At 39.6% G+C, this 15,482-nt stretch overlaps 1 protein-coding gene across 1 annotated transcript; it reads right to left on the bottom strand.

Annotated features, from left to right (window-relative positions):
• Positions 1-2,950: 2,950 nt before the first annotated feature.
• Positions 2,951-13,688, bottom strand: LOC146387663 (protein Wnt-2b-A-like). The gene is made up of 5 exons (XM_084929438.1): positions 13,090-13,688; positions 10,135-10,355; positions 9,038-9,315; positions 7,932-8,196; positions 2,951-5,165 (listed from the first exon to the last, which is right to left on the bottom strand). The coding sequence occupies exons 1-5, from the start codon at positions 13,251-13,253 to the stop codon at positions 4,936-4,938; spliced, it is 1,158 nt and encodes a 385-aa protein (XP_084785564.1). The 5' UTR covers positions 13,254-13,688; the 3' UTR covers positions 2,951-4,935.
• Positions 13,689-15,482: the final 1,794 nt, after the last annotated feature.

Here is a 15,482-nt window from a genome sequence, read left to right on the forward strand (position 1 = left end):
TTATGATTATACTACTCTGCCACCATCAGCAGATGCTTTAATGTGGCATGTTCCTGCTGAACCTTTGATGCCATAATCATACTCCATACACTCGCGCTTAAGTGGTGTGCAGCAGTAATGAATAAGTCTGTTGAGGACTGTTGACTGGACCTCAAGTGTTTGCTCAGAGTGCCAGAGCGTGGTTTCATGCTGCATGTCGAAACTTGAATTGCTCACGGACCTTCGTGGCAGAGCCATTCAAGGTCAAGATGACAGGAAAAATATGTAAGAAAGAAAAAAGGAAAATGCATTTGTGTTTCACTGAATAATCTGAATTTCATTTCTGTTATGATAAGTTGAAACATTTACATTTATGACCACAGTCGGTACGGTTAGTACAAAATTAAAGACTTGAATGATGAGGGGTAAATCCATGTGGAAAACTGTTTAATGCATACATTAATGGCTGTGATGCATGACCTTAGTGCATACCTTAAACAGTTGACCCACTAAATAAGAGTTTTTAATACCCCACTATCAATCTAGTAAGGTCACTGGCATGATAAATGAACAAACTCTTGTGGAGTGGGATCTGTGCCAAGTCCAAGCATGTCCCTGAAGGCTGCATACAGTATGTGTTGGACTGAAGACTCTTGAAAATCTGCTTCTGGGAGTGAAAGAACATACTGCTCACAACGGTTTATGTGTTTTGTCTGTCCATGGGTCTGTTTCACTGTGTTCACATCGACCCTTTCCAAAAAAGCACCAAGTGAAATGTGGTTTTGTAACTTATAAATTCTGACATTATGAGGTGTTTTGCATATTTCATCATGACCACCCAAGTGCGTTTATATAAGCAACATGGCACAGCGCTAACAGTTATATTGGTCCAATATTCTAACGTGTCCATTGCATTTGACATAACCTGTCACTCACGTGTGATAGACTATAACTGATTACAGTATATACTTCATCTGTCACACTTCACACTTGTTTTCTCTGCTGAAAACAACTGCGATCTAGATTTTTATTACACGATTTGACTGTTAGCTCAATCTATCTGCTCCTATGTTGCCACAGTAACTGATATTTATCAGTTTCATCGACTGGCCTTCGTCCTGGCGTTCCATATCAGAATTCAATTAAAACTGGAAGGGATGTTTCCTGAGGATTTCTTCAGCCAAGGTAAGTGCACTGCTGTGTTTCCTAACATACGTATCTTTCAAAATTTCACTTGGACGAATAGCATGTAATCCCGTTCCTTCTTTACCCTTCGGGTTATGTCTCTTTGATTGGCAAAATAAGTAACCGCTGACTGTTTTCATGTGTATTGCTATGGTTATTTGCTTAAGAGTAGCGCAGCTTTTTTGCTGTTTGCTACTTATTGGTTGCTGGCGATGCTGAAATTGATATGGCAATGCATGCTGAGGACTAAAGATAACACTTAAATCAGACTAGTTTAATGTTATTTTCTTTACAAGAGTAAACTTGTCTTATTGCAAACCTGGTTTTGTCACATATTGAATGTGAATGTCCTCACCCTAAATCTTTACTGCTGCTTATACTCCTCCTGCACCTCCTCAACAATTTATCCATGGCCTGCAGTTTATGATTGGGATGTAAGATGACATTGTTTGCACTGTTTGCATCGTGAATGCTGATTCAGGTTGATGGTGGATTTACTCGTTTCAAAAGATAAATTGTATTTTGTGAGGAAAAAAGTGTCACAGCAGCTATAAAATATTCACAGGCTCTTCCTGCTGCAGTAACAGCTGCTGCCCAACTCAAGTTTTCTTAAAAATGCCACTAAAATCTGAAATGTTTGGTTTTTTGCTTGTTACTATAGATTTGGTGGTGAAGTAGATACTTGAAATAAGGCTAAGTGTTTTAAAGAGTCTGTTCCTTGGATTTTACATGCATACATTTTGATTTATATCTAAATTTTACTCCTTTTACCAGTAACAAATCTGTAAGATATCACTTGGCAAGTAATAAACTATAGCAGCTACAGTCGAGTCCAATTTCATGTCCACATAATACCCTTAATTACTCCTGATGGGGTCATAAGGGTGATCTTCTTTTCCAAGAACAACACTGAAACTGTTGGGACATTTCATTTAAAAAATAATTTTCATTTCCAAAGCGCTCTACAGTGCAACGGTTTCAGCATGCATGCGTATCAGCATGTTTCTCATATTACTATAGGCAAGTCACAGATGTATATGTGATCAGAGTGCAACGACTTAGACTGGAGTACTTGTCAAGCAAGGCTAAAATAAACATGTTTGGTTTAAAAGTGGCATAGCAATAAATTGTTCTTGAGTCATTACAGTTTGTGAGTACGGATTATGGAATTTCTTTCTTCTGCTTCCCATGAATGTGAAGCATCCATGTGGACCACACTGTCCCCTGAGACCATTTTAGCTCTGAAATGTTGTTAAACCATTTGATATCACTGCAATGGCAGTGAATGCCTGCAATGCCACTCCTTTTATTTTTACAGACTTCAACTGGGTGACCCACACTGGAGGACAAAGTAGCACAGATACTATGACTAATTTGAAGATCAACAATATATTAATAGAAATTTCTTTGTTTATACAGCTTAATAGTTGGTCGATCAAGAAATTACTTTAAAAAAGAAACTAAATAAATTGTTATATTTCAATTTAAAGATATTTTGTGATTCTTTTTATCACGCTATCTAAGACTACCATCAGTCTTGTTATGCTAATAAAAAAATATTTGTCTAACACTGAACAATGAACTTAAAAAAACAAACAAGCTGGTCATTTGCATTGTTTTTATCCCGTCCATGCCATAGCTAAGGTAATGATAACTGTAATAGGAGACCAGGGGAATACCTAAAACCCAAATATATACATGTGGGTTATAGGCCCTTAGGCTTAATTGAGAGATTATTATTACTTTTTTTCTGCCTGGAATTAAAAAAAAGAAAAAGAAAAACATCTGGAAGTTGACATCTTTTAATAGTAGACCGAACAGAACCAAATGAACTCATAATTATGACACTGGCGCTCCATAAATCCAAATCAGTGAAACTCCTGTGGTTACAGATGTAGGATTGAATATAGCATGTTAAAACTTATAAAGAACTTGGGAATTAAAAGTATGAACAGAACAGCACAGGTCCAGGCCTGAGCCCACAATCTGAAACAGTTTTCCTCTTATCTTTCAAAAACAGCTAAATTACTCTTCATTTACATTCAAAACTGGCTTTTTTCTTTTTTTTCTTGCTTGCAATTAACTTTTGACTTGGTGTCATTTGCTGTTGTCCAAAGCACTTTATTTTGGCTGTGCCTCTCATTACGTGGAGTTGAAACAATTTGTTGACTCTTAGCATTTCACAGCTTGTTGTCAGATTCATTTAGATCTATAAACTCCTCTGAGGGTTGTGTCTCCAATGGCTTAACACTATGTCTGGCTGCATTGCCAGATGTTAGAAAGCCAAATGCAAGGTCTGTAGCTACTTCAGTGCTCTTTTTGCAATGGCTTGGCTTTGTTTCATGAAATAATTCACTTCTTACAAACCGGCCAGAGCCAGTGAGTGTGTCCACAAAGAACTGAAAGCACAGTTGCATAAGATTGCATTATAAATGTGTTCTGTCACAATATGATGGCTGAACAAATATGCTGTTTTGGCCTTTGTAATAAGGATAAGGCAAATGCTAAACAAAAGCTCTATTTAAGATAAATCAGTCTGGAAACTAATATTGAGTTTTGAAAATATTTGCAGCTCCAGTGACATATCAGGAAGGCCGGTTTAACAGTTTGTATTCACTATAATGCATTTTGGAGGGTCACGTCCAACATAAAGAAGCTTTGTATTTCTCTTTTTACTGTGCACTTGTCTGCATTAGCATGACCTATGGAATTTGTTTAAAGTTCACAGTAATAATGGAAGCAAAAACAAAGAACCGGAGGTAGAAATTACAATTTCTTTCCATGAAGCTGAATGATTTGTTAGATCTGTTACAGTCAAATATTAGCATACTGTACAAGTATCTTTCAAACAACAGACCAAAATTTGTGAGGCTATTTTGTTGTGTTGGTGTGTCCTTTTTCTTTCAACACACCTATATCTACCACAACCCTTGTACACAAAGTGAGCTGTCACTGTAAATGGTAAGTCTTTGCTTGCTCTTCTGTTTGTGGCTCCTTTGACCTTACAACGTGATTACCTGGCTTTAATTAAGAAAGACCTCTTGGAAAGCACTATATTTATTTAGTGTGATAGCTGCACAAATTAGCAGCAGTGATTTCAGGTGCACGGTGGGATCAAAAAAGTTTTGGAAGTTTTGGAAAAGCAAAAACCACAGGCTAACACCAGTCTCCAAGTAATCATGTGCAGAGGTCTGCTGTAACATCTGGAGCTATCACAGGACATTTCCCTTACCACTCACCCTACCCATTAGATTTGGTTCTAAACAACTTGGATCTTTTTTCATAAAATTAAGTTAAAAATTTAAAGGTCACTGTTTTGCCACTGTGGAGTGTGAGTGCACTACCAGAGAGCGTTCTAATAGAGGTGTACAAGGCAACCTTGAAGGAGCGATCGGCAGACAAAGTACTACTGTTAACTGTGATTATCTCTTTCATCTCTTATGTGCACACAGTTTTTACATACTATAAAACAAGAAGCAGGCAGTAGCTCATATATCTGCCTCAACCAAGGGTACATTTACAACAGAATATAATATTAAGTTTCAAAGTCTGATTCAAAAACGCTCAACACATTATTTTTTAAAACACTTTTTAAAGCAGCACATCAGTAACTGGTTCTAATTTCCAGTTTACTATCACCTAACAAATGTTTGTGAAGTATAAAAGCATCAAAAGCCAGAGGTATTATAGTTAAAAGATCCCAACTAGAATGGAGTCATTAGTGCACAGGCTAATGAGTCAGGTGCACGTTTGATTTGTCCGCTCTCCTTCCTAGGTTACGTCCAGCCAGTCGGGTCGCTTGTGGGGTTTGCAGGTGTGAACGTCCACTACGTTTTCACAGTCTTTGCACTCCACAGCGCAGCACCACTTGAACTTGCACTCACACTTAGTGACACGTTTGACTCGCATGGTGTCGTAGCCACGCCCACAGCACATGACTTCACAGCCATCTATGCCTCTTGAGGACTTGTTGCACACTCTGCCTGCTGTGCCCAAGGAGCCTATAATGAGAATAAAGGACCAGAGATGTTGTTTTGGCATACAAAGAATATTGGTACTGCAACTGACAGGAAAAGGGTTAGTTTATTATTAGAAGACAGCCATCTGTGCATGCCCTGCCAGACTATTAAAATTAATAGTTATCACTAAGAGAAATAAAGGTTAGGATGAAAGAAATGTTTGTTATACGTATGATACTGTGTTTATATATATTAAACAGATAATATAAAATTTAACTTAACACAAGCAGTGGATTTCATGACACTTCTGTAATGTGTTAAAGTTTTAAATGGTAAATGGCCTGCATTTGTATAGCGCTTTTCTAGTCCATAGGACCCCAAAGCGCTTTACACTACATTCAGTCATTCACCCATTCACACACTGGCGATAGCAAGCTACATTGTAGCCACAGCTGCCCTGGGGCGCACTGACAGAGGCGAGGCTGCCAGACACAGGCGCTACCGGGCCCTCTGACCACCACCAGTAGGCAAACATGGGGTTAGTATCTTGCCCAAGGATATTTGGCATGCAGCCAGGAGGCAGCCTGGGATCGAACCACCGACCTTCTGATTAGTGGCTGACCTGCTCTGCCACCTGAGCTACAGCCATCCATAAAGGTCAGGGACTCTTTTTTTGTTTTAGAAAAAACAAATGATTTTGTCATTTGATGTGTCATTTGTTTTGGACTGATAATATGCAGCAGATTTAACATTTAGATTTAAGGGAACAGAAATACCTGCTGCTGACAGAAATGATGCTAATCAACATGAAACAAAGATGTGTCCTGTAGAGCTGCAGAGAGGGGTGATACCTCTGTGTGCTTTCATTATTAAATCACTGATAAGTACAGCTCCTTGATTAGAAGTTGCTTCTTATTTTAAAGTAGGCATAATATAGAACTTTAATTGTGCACATCCAGTAACTATACTGGGTTTCCTGTCTATGCATTCCCTTGGGGAACTGAACGATTTATACCACATTCTAGTCTGACTGACCGCTCAAATGTCTTTCCACCATAAGCTACATTCACCTTTTCGCATGTATCCAAAGAGCACTTTTTTCAGTATACCTAAGTGTTTTATCTCCTGTGCGTTCACACCTAAAGCCCATTTAGAATCCCAATTTAACCTAAGAGGCATGTCTCAGTGCTCAGAAGGACGCTGGGGTAGACACAGATCCACTGCACTGTGCCATCCAACTCAGCTTAATAGCATTTTGAAAATTTCCATGATTACGTGGATGCCCAGGAGTGAAAGCTGGCAGAAGTTATTATTGGCAATGTTCATGTTGATGCTGAAAACTGAAACTGTTTTGCCAAAGCAAAATATCACTTTCCCTCACTCTTCAGCAGGCTATAAGCTTCCCAACAGAATAGTCTCAGACCTAAATGCAATTGTGTTCATGTACTCAGGTGTAAAATCCAAGCCTAAGATCAGGTGCCAGGTCCATTAACAAAGCATCCCAGAAGTAGAGAGAACAAAGGATAAGAGGAGATCTTCCCCTCAGGCTCTAGGGAGTGGAGCTTAATGCTGACCAAAGGAAAGATTTGAAAAATAAGCCTGCATGTATCCTTAGGCTGTGAATTCCTATACAATGAAGATTAGTGGTGAGGAGGGTCATGGGCTACTTTTTAAGATCACCTTTTAACAAGGAAAGGCAGCTTTTCCTTTGAGCAAACACACCTTCATTGCATCTCAGTTGTCAAAGTGCGGCCAAGCTAACCGCAGGTAGGAGGGACAGAATCTGTTAAGTTAGAACCAACGTGTCCCCTGCACATGCCATCGTCCCTAACATATTAACAGTGAGTTAACAAAGTTCTTCACGCTCTACTGAAGGAGCTGGACTTTAGGAAAGAGATGAGCCTAACAAGGCAAAGCAAACATTAGGTATTAAAGGAGATGTTAAAGGTCAAATCACTGAACTTTAAGCTGTGAAGGAATGCAAGCCTGCAGTCAATGAGTCTCTGATTCGCATAGATTTTGTTAAGCAGTCGGTCCTATTTGCCCCGTCCCATAACAACATACTCATGATTTTAAGTTAAATAATAATAACAGTATTTTACACAAAAACGATTAAATTGTTTAAGCACAACTTCAAAAGAACTTCACTGAATCTCAGAATGTGAGTTGCTGATGTTTTCCACAAGCACAACATATCAATATGCTACTCCTCAGAAGTTAAAAGGACCCTCTTTAAGGCAATTTCTTTATTGTAATAATAAATGATTGTCATAATAATATTACTCTTGTGTGACAGTGGCACTTTACTAAAGTTTGACATGTTAAAAACGGAATTAGCAAGTTAGCACAAGCAAGTTATTTAAGAATTATCAGCATTGGCCAATAATAATTAAAAAAAAAACCTTCTTTTAAACTTCACTAGTCTCACTAGTGACACATATCACCTGCCTAAACGTTGTTTTCCCAAAGACAGTGGCCTCCTTCAGCAGGACAGTGTTTCCCACTACACTACAAAAGCTGCTGGTGTTGGAGAAAAGCTCAAGGTGTTGACCAGGCCTCCAGACACCACAGTCTAATCGAACATTTGTTGAATATGCTGGGAACAGTAGATCCAGGGAAACCCCCACCTGCTGCAATCGCAGGACCCAAATGATCTGCTGCCAACATGCTGGTGCCAAATACTAGTGAACACCCTCAGAGATCTCTTGTCCATCCCTCAACTAGTCAAAGCTGTTCTGACTGAGGACTGTGGATGTACACAATATAAAGCAAGGGGTTTTATTTTTGTAGCTTATTTGTGTGTCTCACCTGCTGCACGGTCCATGAGACAGTAATCTGGAGAGTTCTCAACAAAGACTAACTCATTCTTGGTGCTTCCCTTAAAGTCCTTGTCAGCCACAATAAATCCTGTCCCATCTTGGTTCATGGTTACCTCGACGGCTGTGTTGTACTTCTTGCGAAGATAGTCTCCAGTTCGCCTGAAGTCAGACATAGCCAGCCAACAGGTTCTGAGAGAACAGGAACCACTGACCCCATGACACTTGCACTCCAGCTTCATAAAGCGCTTCACTGCCTAGAGCAGAGATCAAAGGTGACACAGTGTCAAGCCAACAATGTTGTACAAGTGAAGATGTAGGTGTAATAAGCTCTCCTAGAATAACGGTTAGCTAAATATTCTTAATGTAACAGCTTTTACGTCATTATCCTTCAGAGATGTCTTTACTGAAAAAGCCAGGTCAATAACTTGAACAGTGCAAAATTTAATGCTATGGGACCCTCATATGCAGTTATCATATTAATATGCATTATGCTGGATCATCAATAGATGCTGGGATAATGCGGAATATTCTCAATAAACAGATTCTTAGTCTTAAGACATTTACTTCCTAGTCAAGTAGTCGAGTAAGTCAACTAGCCTAGTAGTTGAAGACATCTTTAGGTAAAAAAAATAATTTCTATTGATTTTAAGAGTCGATGTTTATTATGACCAACTTTAAGCTTGGAGAGACCAATCTATGACTCACAGAAGACGGATGAGTTGAAGGGCCATGTGTATCTCTCAGGTTTTGTGACACGTCTTTTTTTGGTTTTTATTTCTACTTTTTTTTATTTCATTGGGTCTTTGTTAAGCTATCTCTTGTGTGCAGACACAAAAAGGGTTCATCGCTTGAGTTGGGTGCCTTTTTATGTTTGAATAAATTTGTAGGTCAATGTTACGTTTAACAAAAACAACAATAAAAGCATCCCCTGAAAATGTTCAGGTGCAAGGACTGATGAAGAACCTTCAGAAAGCCTGGAGAGGTATTTGCTTCTCTTACTTTTTTGTTTTCATTGTTACTTCTAAATATGTCTAAATTTACAATTCCACTAAGAGATAAAGCTTAAACATTAATATAAAAAACGTTTCCACTGACCATCCGACCGCATCGGTTGTTGTGCAGATTCATCAGGGCTCGAGCATCTTTCACCATCCTCTCACGGGCGTCGACGAAAGCTTTGGCAAATTTTATGCCATAGTTGATGTTGTCGCTGCATCCGCCCCAGTCAAAATTGCCTTTGTCGTCACTGTCTTGCCCTCGTTTTTGACTGTCACAGGTGCAGATCTTCATTTCCCCCTGACTGCAGGCCCTGGTAATGGCGTAGACCACTCCTGCTGAAGAGATGGCGTACACAAATGCTGCCTCTCTGCTGCCTGGATAGACGGGGAAGGGAGCGTTGCAATTGCAATCATTTAAAGAAGTAACTTATGACTGTTGGTAAAGAGAGACCTAATATTGCCTATATCTGACATGTGACATCATTCAAAAGTTGTCATAGCACTTGTTTTTCTCAGCTGTTCTTCTAGTGCCCAGAGTCATGTGTTATTGGTGAGTAAAGCAGTCATCTCTCTGCAAATCCTACACAGTAGGCATACCAAGATCAGTCCATTTATGGTGGATGCTCCAGACAGTGGTAGCAGCATGTCAGCTATAACATTAGACCAGCCGACTCTCCTTTCACCTATTAATTTGCACAGATGGCAGCTTTCTAAGTCATTGAGCAGTGTTTTCATTTTAGATGAGAGGAGATTTTGGAGGTTATTTGGTCTGGCTGTCCCACCCTCCTCCTGTTCTCATTCCTGCTCACGCAATGAAGCAGAACACAGGCGAGATGTCAGGGAGTAAAGCTTTGTCTGGCTGCCAGAAACATCTACCCAAATATTTACATCTCCTATTACTGTTTATACATCACCAGTGTGGATCTCTCAATCTGCTACTTGTTTTCAGAGAACATCCACTTTCCCAATGTTCCTTCATTCCTGAGAAGGTAAAAAACCCACAACAATTTCTCTTTCTGTTTGCATTCCGGGGTAAAGTTGATTTAATAAGACACCTATTAATTCCCTGCTTATCTGATAACAGAGGAGACATTTATGAGGATGATTAACTTGAGTGTCACTGATATAAACAACCACTGTCACGCACAAAGAACCACACAGATAGAAGCCTTAGCCATGTATGTTCAGACTCACTTCGGAGCATCACCCTGCCAAAAACAGTGTGGTCCCGGTCCAGTGTGCTGCAGTTCCAGCGGTGGTGTCTGAACTGATGTTGGCACTCTTTGATCCACTCTTTGGCTCCCTCGCTGATGGACTGCATCAGGTCTGGGTGCCGCTGGCAGAGCTGCCGCTGCTTGTTCACAAGACCGGGAATGTTGTCGCATATCACCCGCGCACCCAGAGCTCCGATGTACCTGCGCACAGATCCATCGAACACAGTGTTGGTAAATTCAAGGACAATTCCACTGAAAGCGCACTGTGTGGTAATGCACCTGCAGCTGTCACTAGACTGTGTGCCAGGATTTCTTTTCCCAGTGAGTTTACTTTCAAATTTGCCTTCCTGTTTTCATCGAGAAAAAAACAGAAAAAATTGTGTAGCTAGCTGAGCTAGCTGATTTGCAAGAGGTTAAGGTCCAATCTGATTTTCAAGAAATATACAAATAGTGGAAATAGTCAGCATGAAATCTGGTCTGACTACATCTTCAAACAATTCACATTTCTAATCAAATATGTAAAAAATTGGGAACTCTGAGTGAAGAAGATTCCAGTGTTTACCAGATATAGAGGGTCCCCCAAAAAATCTTTGGGTTATATTATGGGTAACCAACATTTAAGAGCTCATTAAATTCTATGGACTCAAAGGGGCCTGCTACTGATCACTGCTGCTTTCATGTTAAAAAAAGCCCTTTAACTATCAGACATCTGTACTCAGTGCTCCTTCTTTGTAATCACAGGGTTCTCAAGTGCAGCCTGCAGTCTAGGAGCAACCCCTGAGCAACATTTCATTCAGTTGCCATTCAGTGAGGTACAGCAGTATGGTAGAAAATATTCATTATATATTTAAAAAAAAAATGTTTTAATATTCCCAAATGTGGCTAGTGCAAAAATAGGAAAAGCTCTCCCATTAATGGAGAATGTTAAACTAGCAAAATAAATAGATAAATAAAGAAAACAATTAACAGCATAAATTTAACAAACTGACAAATTTAAAAGATTCTAGTAATCATTACAGTAATTCTAGTGTTAAACAGCCAGGTGCTCCTAGCAGGGTTGGTCTGAAGCATTCAGGTTTGTGTTAACACAATGTCATGTGCAATACTCAAAGAAATTACAGATAAATAAATAATAATAAAGCAAGTAAATTATGGCTTGTTTGGAAAAGTTGCCAGGAGAAAGCCTCTTCTCTAAAAAGACAAGGCAGCATGTCTTAGTTTTGCAAAGTTGTATCTAAGCAAACCACGAGACTGCCCCAGGACAAAAGCACTTCTTTGGTTTGTTTTATGGAACTTTAAACATCAAGTAAGCTATAGTAAAGCTGTTAAGTGGATTTTATTGCCTTTAGACAAAGAGAGGACAAACTGTTTTTCTTTTTCTGTCTTCTGTGCCAGTTAACGTTACTAGTTTACTTTTCTCCCAGTGTAAAATGTTTTTCGATGAATCTAAATTATTGATAGTGTTCCTACTTTTCTTCACATTCATCCCCATTGTCTTCTTAAGACTCAGATATTCAGGATGTCGAAGAGATTATTACATTCCTCACGTTCAGTGAAATGCATTTGCTTCCTGCTTTCTTCAAATAATCCCCAACTTTGTAACAACTCTTAAGAAGGGTGATCACATGCTGATTGCATTGTGACTCTGGGGGTCCTCTTATCAACAGGACATGGCAGTCATCTACAGTACAAATGAGCACTCCCCCCCTCAGCCCATCTATAAGCCTACACACTCTATTCTCCATCCGGATATCATTATAGTCCCTAATCGCAGCCGCATTTGTGTTGCCTGGCTACTGAGACAGAAACAGATATAGCAGGTAGTTTCCACTCCTGTTATGGCTGTCCCAGTCCCATTCTAGATGCAACTATCTGCCTGAGCAGTATAGCAGAACAGAAGCACTGCTTGTGTTTACTGTGTGTTGTACAAACCAGCTGTGCCAAAGGACCCCTGACTCTCCAAGAGGACACACACAGAGGAAGAGAGAAGTGCAGCAAGGCACATAGTGTTTATATAAATTATTACAATGATTAAAAATAGGCCTAAACAATTCAAAGGAAGATTTAAAAATAAGCATGAATCAATTAAGTTTTTCTTTGGAATTTCTCAACGATTTATTCACAGTTTACTCTGAATTTGCCTGAAAGGGAAACTCAAGAGCAAATTGGATAACATGTGCTTTCGGCTCTCTTGGGAAATTACCAGAAATAGCATTATTTACAATGGGTGCGTTTTAGCTTGAAATAAATTCATAAATTAGATCTTAACTGTTATGAAGTGTAGGGTAAGATCTTAAAATGGGGGGTTTCCCATGGCTAGTTAAATGTAAAGTCATTTAATAGGTTTTCTGTTAAGTGTCACCTGAAATATGAGAACAACAATGTCAGGTGAGAGAGACTGGGGGTGGGGGGTCTTGAAAACCTCAAGAGAAATCATCAAGGGGCATTTATTCATGCACCAACGCCTGCACCTGCCGTGTACTCTGGGCAAAATAGATGGATAGGGGAGACGCCCCCTTCCCCCCATACACACACACCCAAACACACACACCAACATCATTAATCTTCATGAACTTTGGATACACAGCCTGCTCTTTTCGTTTATGGATGTGGATGTTCATGTGAGCAAAGTAGATCTTTCACTAGAAAATCTGAGAAGTAAGCAGGTGTAAATTACATATAAACAGACGGATTTCTCATCTTTAAATCTGTAACAGCTCCAAGGACAAGGATACATAGGGTTAAACAATAAAATCCACTGTAAGATGACTTTTTCAACTGCAAACTTAATTAATTAAAACTAATCGTTATCTATATTTTCTGGGTGAAATTTTGCCCTTGTTGTCATTGTTGTAAGTCGTACTTTATATTCGATTGGTATATGACACCAACCAATCGGACAAAACATCAAATTCCTCTCAGTGGTGAAACTTACCACCACGATGAATCCACTATCGGTGTGAATATGAGCAGGAGCAAAATAAAGATGAAGTATATTTTAGAGATGGGTTTGGAGTGATGGTGGTTTCCTGCCCCATTTCTGATCCTCATTGCTTTCTCCGACAAGCCCGTAGATGTCATCATGTTTCTTCTTTTCATGTATTGGCTGTGCAATAAGGCGTGAAAGTCCTTGACGCCTGTGCGTCCTCCATCATCTGGTGGAAATAAAAGTTAGGAAAGAGGAAAAGTGCTTTTGAGATCCCTCAGTTATTCGCTGTCATAATGCAGTCTTGATTTTCTAGCATTACATCCATAAGCTTTGTACATTGCACTTAAGTGAGCGGGATGAGTCCTTCGTTTCAGACAATCTTGCGTAGATTCACGTTTTCTCCTCAGCTGTTGCGCTCCGAATCTGGCTTCACTAAATCTGTGAGAAGTTGCAAACTATAAAATCCAATGCCGATGATCAGTTTCGTAACTGATAAAAGCCGCTCGAATCAGATCCTGACATAGGAGAAGTGTCTGCGTGGATGGGACAGGCGCTGCTCACCTTTCATCCCACTTGCCGATAATGAAGATGCGCACCGAAACGCGGCGCTTTCCTCTTCAGTGCGTCAGCTGTCTGCGCCTCCCCTCCCTCCCTTCTCACCACACCAATGCCCTTTGTCAAAAAATTACAGACACCGGTATGCAGATCTGCAGACAGAAGGAAAGGAGGTTCTGCCTGACTTCTCCCGGCAAATCAATTAATCCACTCTTTAATTTACACCTGCATCACTGTTCGTTAATTTAATTAAAAGGTCGGTAAGAAGGTTGTCTCTGTTTTCTCTTTCTGTCATATGAGAGAAAGTTTAGTTTGGAAAAATCAGATCTCAGTAATGATGCAAGCGTGTAAGCGTTTACACATGATCAGAAATACATAATCCTTCCCAGGGCTCATTGCATCTGCTCCTCTAATGTAACTGGTCTCATCTTTTTTAAGATTTCAGGTTGTGTGGTCCCTGGCAAAGGAACATATATTAAGACAGATTTACAATCGCTGACATGCAGAAGTTTCAGTCCAAAATTAAACTTGTCATTAAGTGGCCAGTTTGTTTATTACGTTCAGCAAAACTCTTTGCAAATCTGGCTTTACAGTAAATATAACCTTTAACAGCATCTATAGAACAGAGGAGAGAGTTCCCCAAAAGAAACAGATCCAATAGATGCATGCAAAGGTATGCACTCATAAGGTAAAAGGCAAAGGATGATTACACAATACTGATCCGGTCCAGATTTTGCTCTTATTCTTCTGTTTTGTTTGTTTACTGTACCTTGCACGAAGCCACTCCTATGCATATGTTTTAATAAACTGTATGCATGTATGTGTATAATATATACATATAAGAGAAGACATCAAGCTTGCAATCTACACCAAACCTGATCTTAACCACCCAAGCAGTGCTTTCGCTGTTTGTGTGTGTTTTGCGTTTTCTTCTGTTCGTCTTTTCAACTATATCCAAGTGCTTGCTCAGTGGGGATCATCTGATTGTTGCTGTTTTCTCTCTAATATTGTAGGGTCACTATGTTGCAATATAATGGGCCTTGAAGTGACTGTTATTGCGAATTAGTGCTGTATAAATAAAACTGAATCAAACTGCTAAAAGTTGACTCCACTCAGCAATTAGGCCTGGAAATACTTAAGGTGATGGAGAGTAAAACCCCAGTGCTAGAGTGTCTTTGTATTGAAAGCGTGTGGCCTGTGTGTTTGTGGCCACCTACGCCTTCCCTGTGAAGAGGAACACATTTGATTGTTGAACTGTTTGGCTTCCCTCATGTTTGTCATTTTTGATTCTTTTTGTTTCTCTTAGTAATCACGGCTAAATATCTCTTCTGCCTCCCCATCTCCTTTTTTTTCTACAACAAAGGTCATGTAAGAGGCGTACACATGGATGAAAGATGCACCAGTATACATTCAGGCACTGAAAGCCCAGATGCTGCAAGAGTTCCCTCCAGTTACAACTGAGCATGTAGAATAAACATTTGCTTCTTTATTAATTTGAGCTCCACGTGAATAAAAGTAGATTTATTGTCAATCTTGAACAATTTTTACAACTGTCACGTCCTGCAGTATTCTGTGGTTTATCCAAAATTTGGCATAGTGCTCAGTATAATTCCCTTCTGCTCAAAAATGATTAATATATTACTAAAGTTTCCTCTGTGCCATGCAACACAGTGGGAGAATAAAATGTTCTTTTTAGGTACAAGCATTTGAAACTCCCTTTGTAATTCCTCTGGATCGCATGTTTGTAGTTCAGCTCATACCAGCAGTCCTGATCCAATATCATCTGGGTAATGTGGAAACATCTGACCCACCTCAAGGACATTTCTGGCTTGTATCCCTTCGAC

The sequence above is a fragment of the Perissodus microlepis genome, chromosome 5, assembly GCF_051167445.1.
Source record: "Perissodus microlepis isolate ML-2025 ecotype Zambia chromosome 5, ASM5116744v1, whole genome shotgun sequence".
NCBI lineage: Eukaryota > Metazoa > Chordata > Actinopteri > Cichliformes > Cichlidae > Perissodus > Perissodus microlepis.